At 45.2% G+C, this 16,529-nt stretch overlaps 1 protein-coding gene across 2 annotated transcripts in view; it reads left to right on the forward strand.

Moving 5' to 3' along the window:
* ERGIC1 (endoplasmic reticulum-golgi intermediate compartment 1) overlaps window positions 1-16,529 on the forward strand; it is a 335,849-nt gene that overhangs the window by 66,639 nt on the left and 252,681 nt on the right. For both annotated transcript variants that reach the window (XM_085618080.1, XM_085618079.1), the window contains exon 2: window positions 8,604-8,665. In XM_085618080.1, the coding sequence (XP_085474206.1) occupies window positions 8,604-8,665 (62 nt within the window). The remainder of the gene's footprint in view (window positions 1-8,603; window positions 8,666-16,529) is intronic.

Genomic DNA, 16,529 nt, shown 5'->3' on the forward strand with positions numbered 1-16,529 from the left:
AAATTCCCCCGTTATAGTTAGTGCAGGCAACTATAACTCACGCGACCGCAATCCTCTGCTGATGACGTCAGATATTACATCACTGTATTTAGACACTTATTTACCCATGTCTTCTTCCATTAATTTTTAGCTATACATGTATTACAAATATTTTTTTTTCAGAAAGACACATATGTCATCAGTGATGTAATAACTGACGTCATCAGCCGAGGATTGCGGTCGCGTGAGTTATAGTTGCCTGCACTAACTATAACGGGGGAATTTCAATGGTTTTTCACGAGTGAAATGTCCAGTTAACTATAACATGTGTGAAACCTATGGTCTTTTAAGTGAATTTGCAAGGTTTTTTAAATACTAATTCCTACCTATAACGTGTGTGAAACCTATTTTTTTTTCAGTGAATTTGTACGTTTTTTTTAAATGCTGAGTTATATTTATATATTTATATATATATATATATATATATATTTTTTTTTTTTAAAAGGTTTTTCACCGTACGAGCACGGTGCGTTTTGTGCACCGTGCGTGCACTGTGGGTGCTCAGTGCGCTTCGCACGCCCACGTTACGCAGTTCGCGAAATTTTTCTGTTTCTACCGTATGCGCACGCTACGCGCACTCTGCGATTTTTTTGAAACCACATTAAAAGAAATTTTGGCCCTTGGGGGTCCTTCTGGGACCCCTTGACAAAGGCTAGGGGGTCAGGAATTGTCCACCCTGCCCCCTTTCCACGTTCTCCACCTTTGTTTTTCACCCCCTCAGACTGCGAGAGACAAAATGGCGGCCGACACTTCCTGGTTTTGACCGATTCGAATGTTTACTAAGATCTAACAACCAATCGGAATCGCGCACGGCAGCGTGCGTGTACGGTAAGTTTTACCGTACGCGCATGGTGCGAGCTTATAGATAGATATATGCTTTTACATGCTATTTTCTCAGGAAATACTGAACAGATTTACACCAGACCTGCAAAAGGCACATCCCTGACCTGAGGACTACCCCTCTGCCAAATTTCAAGTAATTCTGTTCAGCCGTTCGGGCTGTAGCTTGGACTAAAGGTCCTATGGAAAAATGCATGGGGGAAAACGCGTTTTGGGCCCCCCTCTTTTTCTCAGCCCCCGCTTGACTAATCCCCCCGAGACTTTCAGGGAAGGAGCGGAGCGCCCCACCTATTTTGAAAATTTCGCTAGGATTAGTCAATCTGCGCCAAAGTTATTCCAAATAGAATGTTGCAGATTTCCTATGGAAACACGATTCTAACTATAACTATCTACTGGCGACCGCCAGTAGATAATATATATATATATATAGATATATAGATAGATAGATAGATAGATAGATAGATAGATAGATAGAGATATATATATATATATATATATATATATATATATATATATATATATATATATATATATATATATATAGATATATATATACACACTTAAAAAAAACCATAGGTTTCACACATGTTATAGTTAGGTCGACATTTCACTCGTAAAAAAACAATGAAATTCCACCGTTATAGTTAGTTCAGATAACTATAACTCGCGTGCCTGCAATCCAGTGCTCATGACGTCACATATTACATCACTCATGACATCATCCTTGTGATAGTGGCGGTCCCTCGAGTTTTATAGTTATCTGAACTAACTATAACGGTGGAATTACATTATATATATATATATAATTACCTACTGGCGGTCGCCAGTAGGTAGTTATAGTTAGGACCCCTTTTCCATAGGAAATCCGCAACATTCTATTTTGAATAACTTTGGCGCCGGTCGATGAATCCTCGCGAATTTCTCAAAATAGGTGGGGCGCTACGCTCCGCTCCTACCCTGAAAGTCTCGGGGGGATTCGTCAAGCGGGGGCTGAGATAAAAGGGGGGTCCCAAAACACGTTTTTCCCATGCATTTTTCCATAGGACCTTTAGACAGAGCTACAGCCCGAACGGCTGAACAGAATTACTAGAAATTTGGCAGAGAGGTAGTCCCTATGTCAAGGAAGTGCCTTTTGTAGGTTTGGTGTAAATCTGTTCAGTAGATTCTGAGAAAATAGCCTTTAAATCTATATATATATATATCTGAGCCCGCTTACCGTACGCGTACGGTGGCGAGCGCGATTCTGATTGGCTCTTAGATCTTAGTAAACATTCGAATCGGCCGAAACCAGGAAGCGGCGTCCGCCATTTTGTCTCTCGCACTGAGTGTTATTTATCAAACATGATGCCCAAAAACATGTTACGGGGCTGTTTTGACAACTCCCTGCCACATAGTCATGTTGAGGGAGTCCCCAAACATCCCCCAAGAGCAAAAACGGTTTTATTTTTTTTTCGGCAATTTTGCCGAGTACGCTTACCGTACGCTTACCGTAAGCGTACGGTAAAAAATCGAAATAAAAAAAACACTATCCACACTTACCCCACCCCCTGTGCTTTTGGTGGCCGTAGCCCACCAAATGTACAGGGCTTATTACATCAGTAAAAAAACTGTATTTTGGCAACATGAAATTATAAAATCGAAATAAAAAAACACTATCCACATTGACCCCACCCCCTGTGCTTTTGGTGGCCGAAGGCCACCAAATGTACAGGGCTTATTAAAGTTGATAAAAACCGTGCACGGAACGCACTGCGTTAAGTGGGCGCGCACGCCTCGAATGGCGTAAAGTAACTTAGCATTTAAAAAACCGTACAAATTCACTGAACAAACCATAGGTTTCACACACGTTATAGTTAGGAATTAGCATTTAAAAAACCTTGCAAATTCACTGAAAACCATAGGTTTCACACATGTTATAGTTAGCGGAAATTTTACTGATAAAAAACCAATGAAATTGCCCCGTTATAGTTAGTGCTGGCAACTATAACTCACGCGACCGCAATCTTCTGCTGATGACATATGTGTCTTTATAAAAAAAAATATTTGTAATATATGTATAGCTAAAAATGTATGGAAGAAGACATGGGCAAATAAGTGTCTAAATACAGTATTAGCATCAGCAGAGGATTGCGGTCGCGTGAGTTATAGTTGCCAGCACTAACTATAACGGGGCAATTTCATTAGTTTTTTATCAGTAAAATTTCCGCTAACTATAACATGTGTGAAACCTATGGTTTTTTCAGTGAATATATATATATATTCTCTCTCTCTCTCTCCATTCTATATTATGTCATTGCTCTTTACAATCCATATTTGTCCATTCCATTCTGAGAGGGGTATGTGTTTTTAACCTTGATGCTAGAGACCTTCAAGTAGTGATGGAGAGCTACATCTGGTCACCCCGATTCAAGCACATTTGCAATTATCTTTATGGAAAATATAGAATTCTCTTTTGCTTGTTCTGAATAGGTTTGACGTCCCGGTTCACCTCAAACCCTAAATCCTTGTTGCTGCCACCCAAGTTTTGAGCCTGTGTGTCAAGTAGGTGTTCCTCATCCTGTAGGTGCCACTGCCAACAGAAAATCTTGGCTGAATCTAGTCCATTTCGAGGTAGAGGACCTTTTTAATATGGTACTGTCGGGATATGTAATTCTTATGCTGTGCAGCACCAGTATTCATATGTGCTGGTTTAACTACGAATGACCAGTTTGGACATCAGCCGGGCTGTCTCCGAATTGTATCTGACTTGTGAGTACTGACCCATGACGGATCACTTAACCAGTTGCAATACTTTATAAACTGGTCTGTTTGTACCATCTATCATCACTATTGATTTTAAGGCTATATACTGAGAACCTGGCCAACAGAACTTAAATACGCTAGCTGCCTAGCCTTGCACCCATGACCATTAAGAAATTAGGACTGATCATCATTATATCACAGCTGACTTAATAAAGTGTGGCTTTCTATCTTGTACCTCTGCCTCATTAACTGGTGTTAGTAGATTCGGAGCATAGTAGACCTGATAGTTCAAGAAGGCCTATTGTTTGTTTTTAATTTTCATGACTTAACATGTGCTATTTGAAAGCACTTTGGCCCACTCTTCATACACCAAGGTAACATGAGGTAGAGCAAGTGAGTGTTTGAAGATCAGCACCAAAGGCGTTAACTAGAAGACCATGGTTGGTCTGGAGAGGAAACTCATCTCTGAGTGCTGGGGCACGAGGAACTGATAAAGTTGTACTTGATGGAAGTGGTGTTGGAGTGAGTGGCAATAACTAGCAAGGGAGGGAATGGAATCTATAAGATGTGGTGCAGTTATGTTGCAGTGCTGCCAAGATATTGGGTGAGGAGCTTATTCCACATCACTTGGTCACTGCTTTGATGGTATCAGTCAGCCGTCAAAGGCTTGTTTGCTCTTCAGATATGGCACTATTCAGTTACTTCCATACCTAGTGCTTGCCAGCATTCTGTGTCCATTCTCTCTGTTGCAGACCACTGGCCTTCGGCCTATGTCTGGAAGTTTAGTTGGAGTTGAAGAGAAGCAGTCTTCTCTCTGGGGCTGTCCTCCACTGACACAAGGACGCATCTTCCCATCAGTAACTTCTCTAAGTTTCGATGAATTATGTGCCTCACTTTCTCAGTAGCCCATCATCTCTATCTCACTCTGTGCAGATGCCCTCCTCCCTTTCTTCTGAAAAGTAGTTTGCAGAACAGGCCGTTTCTCACATTTTCTGTCCACTCAAACCCAAAACACTGTTTTCCGTTCCATATTTAGCTCTGTATTTGTCCAAGTCCCATAAAACTTGTGATATCATTTGTGTTTCATATGCAGCGCAGTATTAAATGGAAAGTGACTGAATGGCATGTGTTGGTCATAGAAGTTAAAATAGAAAACCCTTGGTGGAGATGCTCACGCTGATGTGGCCAGATAGGCTGCCTGCCTTTGCCCTGGCATGGAAGGAGCTAGACCTTTGGATACCCAGGCAGGCACAACTGCTTCTCCTTCTAGTCGGTTACCAGCATATGGGAACCTTATATTTGGAACTCCACTATATCTATTACAGTTTCTTTCTTTGTTTTTGGTTGGTTGCAAGAGGGAAACCAATATTCTGAGTGCAGACTTAATCTGAGCTGTGCCATTAAATAAACACACTGCAAACGTAATTAGAGGTTTGTTTACCTCGTCCAGGGTGAAGGGGACTTGGCTCGTTTTATTTATTTTTAAGGTTTTATATAGCGGGAACCAGACCCTAGAGGGTATCGGAGCACTTTACATTTCCGATCGTTACATTACAGTTACATCCGTTACAAGAACATAGTAAGGTACAGTAAACAAGACAATGTTGCTGGAATTTGTAGGAGGGGAGGAAGGAGCCATAGCAAAAAGACGGCGAGGATCTGTGTCCAATGTCTGGCTGGGTAGGTGACGGTCGAGGGGGAAACCAGGGCCCATCTCCTCTTTAGCTGTCTAGCAGCTCCACAGGGCATTTGCCATGTTGCTCAGGTCTCAGCGATCAGGGAAAACTGTTTGATTTTGCACAGTTCTATATCGCGCAGGCTAGACACTGAGGTATCGGAGCGCTTTACCACAGGATCGTTACGTTACAAGTTACATCAGTTACAGGAGCATAGTAAGGTACAGTAAACAAAAGCAGAGTTGTGAGAACTCGTAAGAGGGAGCCGAAGAAGGAGCCAGAGCAGGGAGACAAAACTGTGCCCAATGTCTGGCTGGGTAGGTGACAGTCGAGGGGGATTCCAGGGCCATTCTCCTCTATAGCTGTCTAGCAGCTCCACTGGGCATCAGACATGTTGCTCACGTCTCAGTGTTCAGGAAAAGCAGTTTAGAGTAGAAGCATGGGCTACAGTTGCATAGTCAGGTCGCAGAAGAACATGTTCCCACTAGGGGCAGAGGTCAAAAGGAGCGGGGGGGGGGGGGGAAGGGGAGTAATCCAGAGAGGGAGTTGGGGCTGCCATTTAGGCTGCCGAGGGAGCGAAGGCAGAGGCTGCCGCCATTTTAAAGTCAGGCACGAAGTGTCCAGGCCTCTGAAGAACCCCGTGTAGGCCATGGTGTGCCCAAGACCTTCAGGGAGCACCCTCAATATCGGGGGGGGGGGGGGCAATGTGAGAGATGGCGAGTGAGGTGCTTCGAGTACCAGCCATTCCGGGAGCACACTCCTTAAGGGTGGCAACGTGAGATGGTGAGTGAGGTGCTTCATGTACCAGGCATTCAGGTAGCACATTCCTTAAGGGGGGCAACGTGAGAGATCGCGACAGCGGCAGGTTAAACAGGGCTCCCGGAGATAGTCTCCGCCGGCATACAAACAGCCCCCTTATGTTGGAGGCGACTGGAGCTGAGACGACCAGGTGTCGCCATTTCGTGGTGGCCATACCAGAAAGGTAGCTGACATGTATGGGAGCCGCGCATTACTGGGGGCTCAGACCTGCCGGGGCGCAGCGCGGTTCCTGGGTGCTGTGTAAGTAGTTCCACTCATCCAACCCAGGTGGTTGGTCTTTGATGCTATTTTTCCCAGCTTGGCGTTCCACTTTTGAGGTTGCTGTTGGCTGTGCGTGCCCTAGTTGTGACCTCTAGCAAAGCAACTGGCCATGCTAGCCTCCTGCTAGTGCCAGGGGCGTGTATATTAAGTGCTTTTTCCTGGTATAGTGCATCTGGTACAAGTCACCATGTTTAGGCTCCCAGTTCACACTGGGACTGCGGTCTTAACTATCTACAATGAAATGCATTGGCCTAGATACCTTTTGATACTGTTAACTGAACAATTGCCATGTAATCATATGTTATGTTTCTGCAGATTTGTCCTTTAGCCGGACAGGCTCCTTGTACTATGTCTTACCAAATCTTTTATTGTATTCGCCATTCTGTTGTTGCCTATGCTGACCCCCTATCTGTTTCAATTTGTTATGATGAAACTTAGAACCATGGCAGGGTTACACCCTCGCGCATATACAAGATCCTGTCAATAGTATGATGCTGAATTAGAGAAGTGCTCTAGGGAAACATCAAAGGGACAGCCACCTATGCCCCAAAATTTCTCCGTCACACAAGGTGAAGGGGAAAAACAAAAAAACAAAATAGACGTTCCCGAGCAAAAACAAGGCAATTAAGCCACTTAAACAGTAAATCTCAGTGTGAGTGACACGAATAATCCAGAGTCCAGTGAATCAAAGATAAGTGTATTCTTTATTTTCCTTAGTCTTCTTTGCTCGCATTAACAGCACCAAGATAAGAACAGTAGCCAACACGTGTTTCGTCTCGGGTAAGTTGCCCGGCGACTTCCTCAGGGCATAACAATAATCACATCCAAAAAATATGTTCATTAATCCACCACATCAATAATGTATTACAAGTAGGTCCATACAATTTTGAACGTCTGTGTACAGTAAATATATATCTCTTAAAACACTTTCTCAATCCCGATCACAAAATCAGATGAAAGGGGTAGGTCAATATATCCAAGGACCAACAAGACTGGGAAGGGAGAGTGCTCCGTTCGCCACCAGTATTCAAAGTACTTTGAATACTGGTGGCGAACGGAGCACTCTCCCTTCCCCGTCTTGTTGGTCCTTGGATATATTGACCTACCCCTTTCATCTGATTTTGTGATCGGGATTGAGAAAGTGTTTTAAGAGATATATATTTACTGTACACAGACGTTCAAAATTGTATGGACCTACTTGTAATACATTATTGATGTGGTGGATTAATGAACATATTTTTTGGATGTGATTATTGTTATGCCCTGAGGAAGTCGCCGGGCAACTTACCCGAGACGAAACACGTGTTGGCTACTGTTCTTATCTTGGTGCTGTTAATGCGAGCAAAGAAGGCTAAGGAAAATAAAGAAGAATACACTTATCTTTGATTCACTGGACTCTGGATTATTCGTGTCACTCACACTGAGATTTACTGTTTAAGTGGCTTAATTGCCTTGTTTTTGCTCGGGAACGTCTATTTTGTTTTTTTGTTTCAATTTGTTGACCTGCGTTTCAGCAAGTTCATAGCCTATACTCCCCTTTTTCACACGGGTATTAGATATTCTGTTTGCTAGAACACCTTTAAGCAGTAGATGCCTTTCAGCACCTGGCAGGTTTTTTAATATAGGGCCTACCTATGGATCATCTCCTTTTCATGGCTGTTTTTTTATGCGAATGAAAGGTGGGGCTTTTCTGGAAATTTTCTTTGATCTGGTAGGGTCTCTTGGATGCTGTAAGTGATGTCAACATCTCTCTTCATGTGTTAACTATTGTAAGATCCACTCATGCCCGTTTCAGCGTAAATGATTATACAAACAAACCAACCATAATAGATTTGAGCATTCTGCCCGCCCAGATGGGAGTGCTTCAACTGAGACTGTTTTTGTGACTAAAGCTTTTGCAGGCCGTAGACCTCTACCGTAGGTGACAGCCTATCGCCTGCAATGCACTTGAGAGCTTCTGACTATTCTTATTTGCAGAGCAGGGGCAATTCCTTCCTGCTTTCAAAAGTTTCTTTGGCAAAAAAGTCATATTTGTTTTCTTTTTGAGCATTCCAGTGATTATTGGTGTAAAATCTATTGTGGGCGTGAAACTTGCAGTTCAGATATGCTGCACTATTCTACAGTTAAAAGCATGGGATGGTATGCGGATGAAATAACCTGAGAAAGGTACAAGATTTGATACAATTCCTTTTGCTTATTGCCTCTTGATTTTTATCTCTCGTTCAGGTTTGACATCTACCGCAAGGTGCCGAAAGACCTGACACAGCCAACATACACTGGAGCTCTGAGTAAGTACAGTCCATTTCATGACTCTCCCAGTCCTCCTTATCCATGAAATTCTTGTGCCCTTTTCTACTCCTGGGGTGAAGAAAAATACTAGAGTTCTCTAACTTCTTCAAGCATGTGCTGTTTGCTCAGGTAGCTGGCTCAATATAAATCTTTTTAGGTCTGGTCTAGAGGCTGATTTTGCAGTTTTTCTAGCCTAATGTTTTCCGAATTGGGAATTTCAGCTGCTTCATAGTTCACAAAAAATTCACTAGAAAAAGACATACTTGTATGCATTCAAGCGTGCTCACAGTGAGGCCTTATCCATTAGTCTAGTGTCATTTTGCATTTTGCTTCTTCCCACTGCAGCATACAGCATGGGACAGTGGGTTAGCTCGCTTTATCAGTTGGCTCTCTTGCACCGATTGATGGCAATTTTGCCAGATCACATGTGCAGGCAGACTAACTAAATGTGGCCTATCAGGAAGGAGCAAATCCAGTGAAGTGCAAGGTGTTGGATGCTGGCTTCATGCAGTTGTTGGATAAAGAAGGGGTGGGAGACTATGCTTGAAGGCTGTGGAGAGATTCAGTAGGTGGCTGTCACCTCTGCCTCCACCTACAACATCCGGATGATCGTGGACAATGAGGCAGTCTCTGTACTGTGGTTGGGCCTGAATACCGGATTGAGTGGTGTTGAGGGGGTTGTTGGTCGGTTGCACACGTTTTATTAGCACAGCCTAGAGATTTTCAGAATCCACTGCGTGGCGGAGTTTCATTGTCAAAATAGTATTTTTTTAAATCTTTTGGACAGAGAATAACTCAGCTGATGGGGTAGTTGGATATACCCCCTGCAGGTTCACAAGATGAGTAATCACAAACCTCCTCTGGTATTGAGAAGGCCCACAGGGCCGGTAATGCTACCCATGTTTCAGTTGACCAGATTCCAGGACTTCCTTTTGTCTCGTGATGAGATTACCTCTGACCCGAAATTCCAAGTTTTATTAAAGTATTACCTTCTTTTGCTCTGAAAATTGATTTAGAACAGCACTTTACCCCATTTAGTTTAAGGTTAGTCACTTTGTCAGATTGTTTTGTCTGATATACGCAACTCACTTTAAGAGTGGCATGGTTTTTCAAACCTTGTCGACCTCCCTAGATCTAACAAAGATTTTCCTCATCTGAACCTACATTCTGTTTGAAAGAAACCTGCCTATATGAGTTGTATTGGCTTTGCCAATGTGTTTTTAGCCATGTTGTACAGCACCAGCTGAAGTGGAAAAAAATAAAAAGCCCTATGACCTGGTCAGTGTTAGGCCCAACATAACATATGTATTTCATTACTTTCAACAATGATGCACAGCAGCCGTTCTGCTGTACAGCATAGCTGAAAGTCATTGTAGCTCTTGCGTTTCATAGGCTAGGGCTATTTGGATTTGTCCGGGTTTTTTTTGTGATGGAAGGGGAGGGGCAAGCAAAATAGACCAGGATTGTTTGAGGGGGCAATCGATGCGGGACAGGGTGGGAGGCAGCAAGCAACAACGCAGCAGCACTCCACAGCCTAAGTAAGAGAGGGGGAGAGAGAGAACCAACACTGAGTGGGAGGGGGCAAGCAATACTAGAGACAGCTGGAAAGGGCTAGGAACATGTTGGACAGCGGGAGGAGAGTGATGGGGAGCAAGATGACAGACTGGGGGAGGGGCTAGCAACACAAGGAACAGTGGTAAGGGAGCTGTCCTCTATTTTTGGGCACTGTCTAGCAGTACTCTTGACCAGGCAGTAGCTGCAAGGTTAATCAATAAAGACAAAAAAGTTCCCCCTAATTTAATTTCAGGTCTAAGGAAGGGGAAAGAAACCAACAAAAACTGAAGGAAAACCTCTAGCTGACCTATATTTCTTTTAAGTATAGCCAATGGCTTAAAAGCTCCCCACAAAAAAAGATGTACTTTTTTATAATGAAATACATATAGAAATAACAGTAGCTTTTAAATAGCTGTAGTTTATTTTTTATTTTTTTACATACGTTATTTTTCATTTTCAAGAACAATAACAATTCATTTATAAACATAGGAAATTCTCAAATAACATCATAAGATAATGATTTTCATTACACACTTAGCAAAAATAAAGTCAAAGAACGAATCAAACACTATTACTACTGTACCCCAGCACACTCTTGCATAACCACAACATACTCTGTCCATATCTTGCCACTCATTCCACCTAGCAGACACAATGTGAAGTAAAATTACAATTTAACAAAAACCATGAGGGTCCGGCAGTGAAAGAAGATAAGCAGATTTTTTTTTTTTTATTTATAAAATGAAAATCATTTCATAAATGCATTTCTTCCATTAAGACAGTGCATCTGAATCACTGTATAGTTTTGTTATATGCGTTCCTCACAATTTTCTAATTATATCTTTACTGAGCGGATCCCCAGAAGGAGATGGTCGACGTACGTTTCAGTGGAACATACATTCTTTTTGCCACCTTCATCAGATAATTGTACTGAAATGTTAAAATCTAGGAGCAGGGGTATCTGAAAAAACGAATGTTAGAGCCTAAATGTAGCTTTTATCATCCAAGGATAGTCAATGAGAGTTGCATACTCCTCTTCTCAATTATTCAAAAGTTAGAAGAAGATGCGCTGAGCGGGCCAAACTGGTTCATCAAAATGCAGATTTAAGTCCGTCAATCATGGGGCGTTAGCCTCTCGAGGTTAAATGAACGTGCAAAGTTTTGTAATCCAAGACTTCGTAGAGATGCTTGTGCTGATATTATCCGAAATCTATGTCCGTCTCGCGTATGTCTGGTCACGACATGGAGTACACCGCTTCCATTATCAGCCATTGGCTATACTTAAAAGAAATATAGGTCAGCTAGAGGTTTTCCTTCAGTTCAGTAGCTGCAAGGTTATTCATCTGTCGGATTGTTGAACCAATCAATGTGATAGAAAAGATTTTCCCCACTAAGAAGACACAGTTGCAGGGATGCATAACTATTACATACTACAGGGGCTTATAGTATGGATTATGTTGCAAATACGAAGTCAGTGGCGTTTTTTTTTATGTCAACTGCTTAAGAGATGAAGCCCATAGACCTGATTATCTTCACATCCAAATGTGCGTGGACACTGTTAGGCAGTATCTATGAGACTCTCCACTTCAACAGCTTTTATTTGCGTGTCTTCTTTGCAACATTAAGCACAAATGTTTACTCCACTGAAATTTTGGTACGCAGAGCAAAGTAATAATCAAATTCATGGAGCTTGCTTCTTGCAACAGTGAGCTGCCCTGCCACACAGAAAGCACGCGTAGATTGGAGGTTAACTCGCCAAGGGGTAAGTATTATTACCTCTATAGGCAGGTAATCTAGCATTAACTGTGCAAAAAAATAATTGAGGAAGGAAAATACCAAGTATGAGGAAGCAGTCTCCAACCCACAACAACCGGGGAAAATAGGGAATAGTAAATGTGGACAGTCGGACAAGAGAGGAGGATTTGTCCGTGAAGTCCCACCTTGTTGCATTACTGGAGAAGTAAGCAAACACAATTTATTTATATTTTTTTTACTTGGTTTTTTTTTTGTCATTTATAAGCAAACACTCTCTTTGTGAAGGGTTGTTAGCATGTTCGGAAGTTGTTGTGGAACCAAAAGATCCAGATTTAAAAACACAAATGGATTTACCTACTTTAACACTTTTTTTAACCAATATTTGCACACTGATTTTAAAACACTGTATGGAATCTCTGCTATTACAAATCTAAAGAACTTAAATTTGTATTGTAAAAATTTGTGATTGAAGGAAAGTATCTGTTCAGTGAAACTTGCCAGCATACGAGTAGATCTGATAGAGACATCTAGCCGCAGATTCCTTAACTTAGAATATCCCCAGGCATCAGACTGGATTCGGAAAACGTTCCACAGCAGCACCTCTGCGTGCCGGGGGGCGGTGCCGCATGGCTACGCCCTGACGTCGTCCACGAACGTGACTTAAGGGGAACCATATATGCCACTCCCGGCGCGCTGACGTCCGCTTCTAATCCGCGTCCCAACGCGGATCCTGGAAAACCAGCGGTTCCTTTGCCTGTTTTTTGGGCCTTCTCGACGCCTTCAGCGTCCCAGAACAGTGTGCGATGCCTTGGGCTTTAAGGCGTGTGAGACCTGTGCGCGCCAGATGTCTGTCACGGACCCGCACGCCATCTGTATGTGGTGCCTCGGAGTGCACCACGACGCCAAAGAGTGCGACGCCTGTCAACAGATGAAACCCAAGTCCTTGAGGGAGCGTCTTATGAAATTGCACGGCTGTCCGGACTGGCACCTTCACGGCGCCGTTCTCCCTCTCTGGATCGGGCCCGTTCCCGAGGTCGTTCCCGCGGACGTCGTTCTGAGGCGGGTAAGCACAAGCTTAAGTCACGGAGGTCTTCCTCCCGTACGCGCGACGCTGGGCCCGTTCCTCTCACTCCTTGTCAGGCAAGGGCGTCCGGCAGTTGTCTCCTCCATACCCTCCCTTCCCAGGAGGTGGAGCGACGCGGACCCAAATGAAGGTTTATTTAAAGGCACTCCACTCTTTCTTTGGGTCACCCCCTCTCCCTGGTGTGCCTTCGGGTCCCAAAGAGGTGGAAGGCACTCATGTCGGGTCCTCGCCGGCAGATTCCTTCCTCTGTGCCGGCTATGTGCATTGACTCCAGTTCCAGAGTCGATACGACTCCGAGACACGGCCCAGGGGGCCATTCCAGTCGCCCACCCACCCAGTCACCGCATAGCCCTGCACGGCTTCCTACGCTGACGTCTGAGGTGGCGCCGGGCTCGACACCCTGTCTACGTCTTTCCTCCCCGCATATTGCTGTGGGATCGCCATCGGACGGTGCCCAGGCCGAGTCGCCTCTGGAGGTAGTCTATGCCGATACGACTCCCACTCTGCATTGGTCGACGCGAACGCCTACATCTCCTTTGCAAGAGATTGACGTTCCTTTGTACTCGCCGGGTCCGAGGTCGTTTCGGTGCCCCATGGTGCAGGTACCTAGTGTTGCGTGGCCTTCAGACCAGCCTCCGCCTCCTCCACTTCTACCGTCTAGTGGACAGGTTAGTCTCCAACCATCTCCTACCGACGGTTTATTGTCGCCTCCCAGAATGGCGACTGAGGCTAGTGCTGCCTGCGCACGGGCTATTCACAGGGTGGCAGCTATTCTTCGATTTCAGCCCCCGGTGGTTTCCCTGCCTTCTGATGGATCTTCTCCACATGGAGCCTATTGAGGTGGAGCCTTTGCTACCCCTTGGGGGATCTTTATTTGACATCCAGGCTTGGCACATGGACGAGGCCCTCCTCTGGTGACCCTGTTGATCGGACCATTGCAGCATAAGGAAAATAACGGTCGAGCTATTGAAAAAATAAGGGTCCTACACTAAAAGTTGAGAAACGTTCGAGCATCCTGAAAAGACTCCACATATAATTGCACCACAATGCAATTAGGAGCATGAAAGTGGGTTAGTAAGACCGCTCAGCACGCTGACCACCTGCACAGACTCAGGCATGGATCCCTTTTAAGTAGAGCAGTGTTTTCAGACTGTCCTTGGATAATAAAACTTATTGCACATCTTATTATGTATTATCATACAGAGAATACCTGAGAGAGTACAGAGTAAGGACTGCTACAAAGCGGAAAGTGAGCAAGCAACAATGTGACCGGGCGCCTCAGCTTAAGTAAAATAAAAAACAAAGTATGTAGAAAAATAGGCGCTGGCCGCGTCATATTGGCTATTTATTATTCTTTTTTGGTTTGTTTTGTTATTGTGGGTGGGCTAACAGAGGACAGGAGAGAGCAAGACAACATGATGGACAGCAGGAGGGAGGCGGCAAGATGGACAGGGGAAGGTGGACAGAAGCAACACAATGGACAATGGTAGGAGGGGGCAAGCAACACGACGGACAGCAGGAGGAAATTAGGTGGGCCGGGAGAAGCATTACAATGCAGGAGAGGGTTGGAGGGATGGGAGCAGCAACACATTTCTGGAAGGGGTGGAAGGGATGAGGCAACAGCATTAACATTGGAGGGGTTCGAAAGCAATGACAACTGGGTAAGCAACAACAATGGTTCAAGCAACCAAGAAAGGCAAGCAACTAAATGGGGGGGAAAAGTACCTGAAAAAGAAAGTGTGAGCAGTGGAAAGGGCAAGCAGTGGACCAAGGAAGCAGTACGTGGGCCAAGCTTTGAGAGAGTCAAACGCAGGAGGAGAAAATGAAGCTGGCATGCACAGACCAACGAGAAGCAAGGAAATGAGTGGTGATGAAGACAATCAGTGGTCCTAGGCATGTGTTGTCATTTATTGTGCTTCAACAAAAACTCCGGTTGGACCAGCTCGCACTAGAGGAGCGCACGCTTCGGCTCTGCTGGATCCGTAGTCAAACGAACAGGCTTCGTGGTCCCATATGCCCCGGAAATTCCTTTGGACATGTGTACGGCTCTCCCACATGGCGGAGACTGGTCGGCGTTGGCGGGCTGGGAGGAATGTGGGGCTCACATGCTTGGGGATCTATACAGAGACGGGGGTTTTGTTGCCATTCCAGGAATTGCAGAGGGATTTTGATTTGCCGAGGGGGGGATTATCTTCACTCTGCCTTGGTGTCCGGGATTCGGAAACATTGGAAGATGGGGCTGTCGGAACCCTCAACGTCCTTGGGATGTCAGTACGTCGTTATGGCGGCGGGCACCTTTAAGGCCATTACCTGTCTCTATAGGCGGCTGTCCACGGAAGGGCTCGCGCCCCTGGCTGCCCTGCGGGAGAAATGGGAGGGGGACCTTGGTAGGCCTATTCCAGAGACGGCGTGGTCGCAGCTGTTGCGGCGCACCTGGAAGGGCACACGCAATGCTAGGTTTCAACTGGTCCAATTTTACACTCTTCACAGAGCCTACTTAACTCCGGCGAAGATTTCGCGGTATTTCGGAGGCTCTCCATCAATGTGTTCTCGGTGCAATGCGGAGGGGGCTGACTTTGGGCATATCTTCTGGTCCTGTCCAGGGCGGGGCTCTTACTGGGCAGATGTGGTGGCGTGTTTGAATCAAGTGACTGAGCGTGAGCTAGCAGTGGACATGGGATCGTGCCTTTTACTTTAGTTTCCGCACACCCCCGTACAAAAATTACGAGCAAATTTTATGATTTGGGGCTGATGATGGCAAAAAGGGAGCTTACCATGCATTGGAAGGCAAGGGCAGGACCGAGCTTAAGGAGGTGGAAGGCGAGTTTCCTGGTTTGGGCAGGGAATGAAGGGACGCTTCGTCTACAACTGGCCAGGCGTGCTTCTAATGACAAGGCGCTAGACGCTGCTAGGGTGTGGGGAGCCTTGGTGGAGGAGCTTCGTTGCCCGGGGGAGCAGGATGAGGAAGGTGGGGATCATACACGCATGGCCCGAACTATGGGAACTGAGGCGGGGCCACCTGGGACCGCTGGGGAGTCTGCTCAGGATGAGGCCACTTGAATACTTTCCGCGAGAAATCGGCATTTGTACAATATCTTAAGATGTGCCGAGCGGTCGGGCCGCAGGAGTGATGTGCATATGAGTGGCAGCATGCAGCCTTTGGTCCTTTCGAGAGCATCACTGGGGCTCATCCCATAATTTTTGAGTTCGGCTCTCTTGATCCTTGGGGCACTATGTCTCACCGGGAGGGGGTCTGCTGCGGGCACACTGACAAGGGGGGGGTGGGGGTAGAGAGGGGGGCGGAGTGGGGGTGTTGGGGAAGAAAATGCTGCGGAACTAACTTCTCCTGCACTGTCCTGAGTTGCCTAGCTCTCTTGCACGAGGCTATTGTATGTAACGTTGATTTAATTCTGCGATGGTTGGGGAAAAATCAATAAAAATTCTTTTAAAAAATGAAGACAATCCGTGGT

Source organism: Triturus cristatus, chromosome 7 (assembly GCF_964204655.1).
Source record: "Triturus cristatus chromosome 7, aTriCri1.1, whole genome shotgun sequence".
Lineage (NCBI taxonomy): Eukaryota > Metazoa > Chordata > Amphibia > Caudata > Salamandridae > Triturus > Triturus cristatus.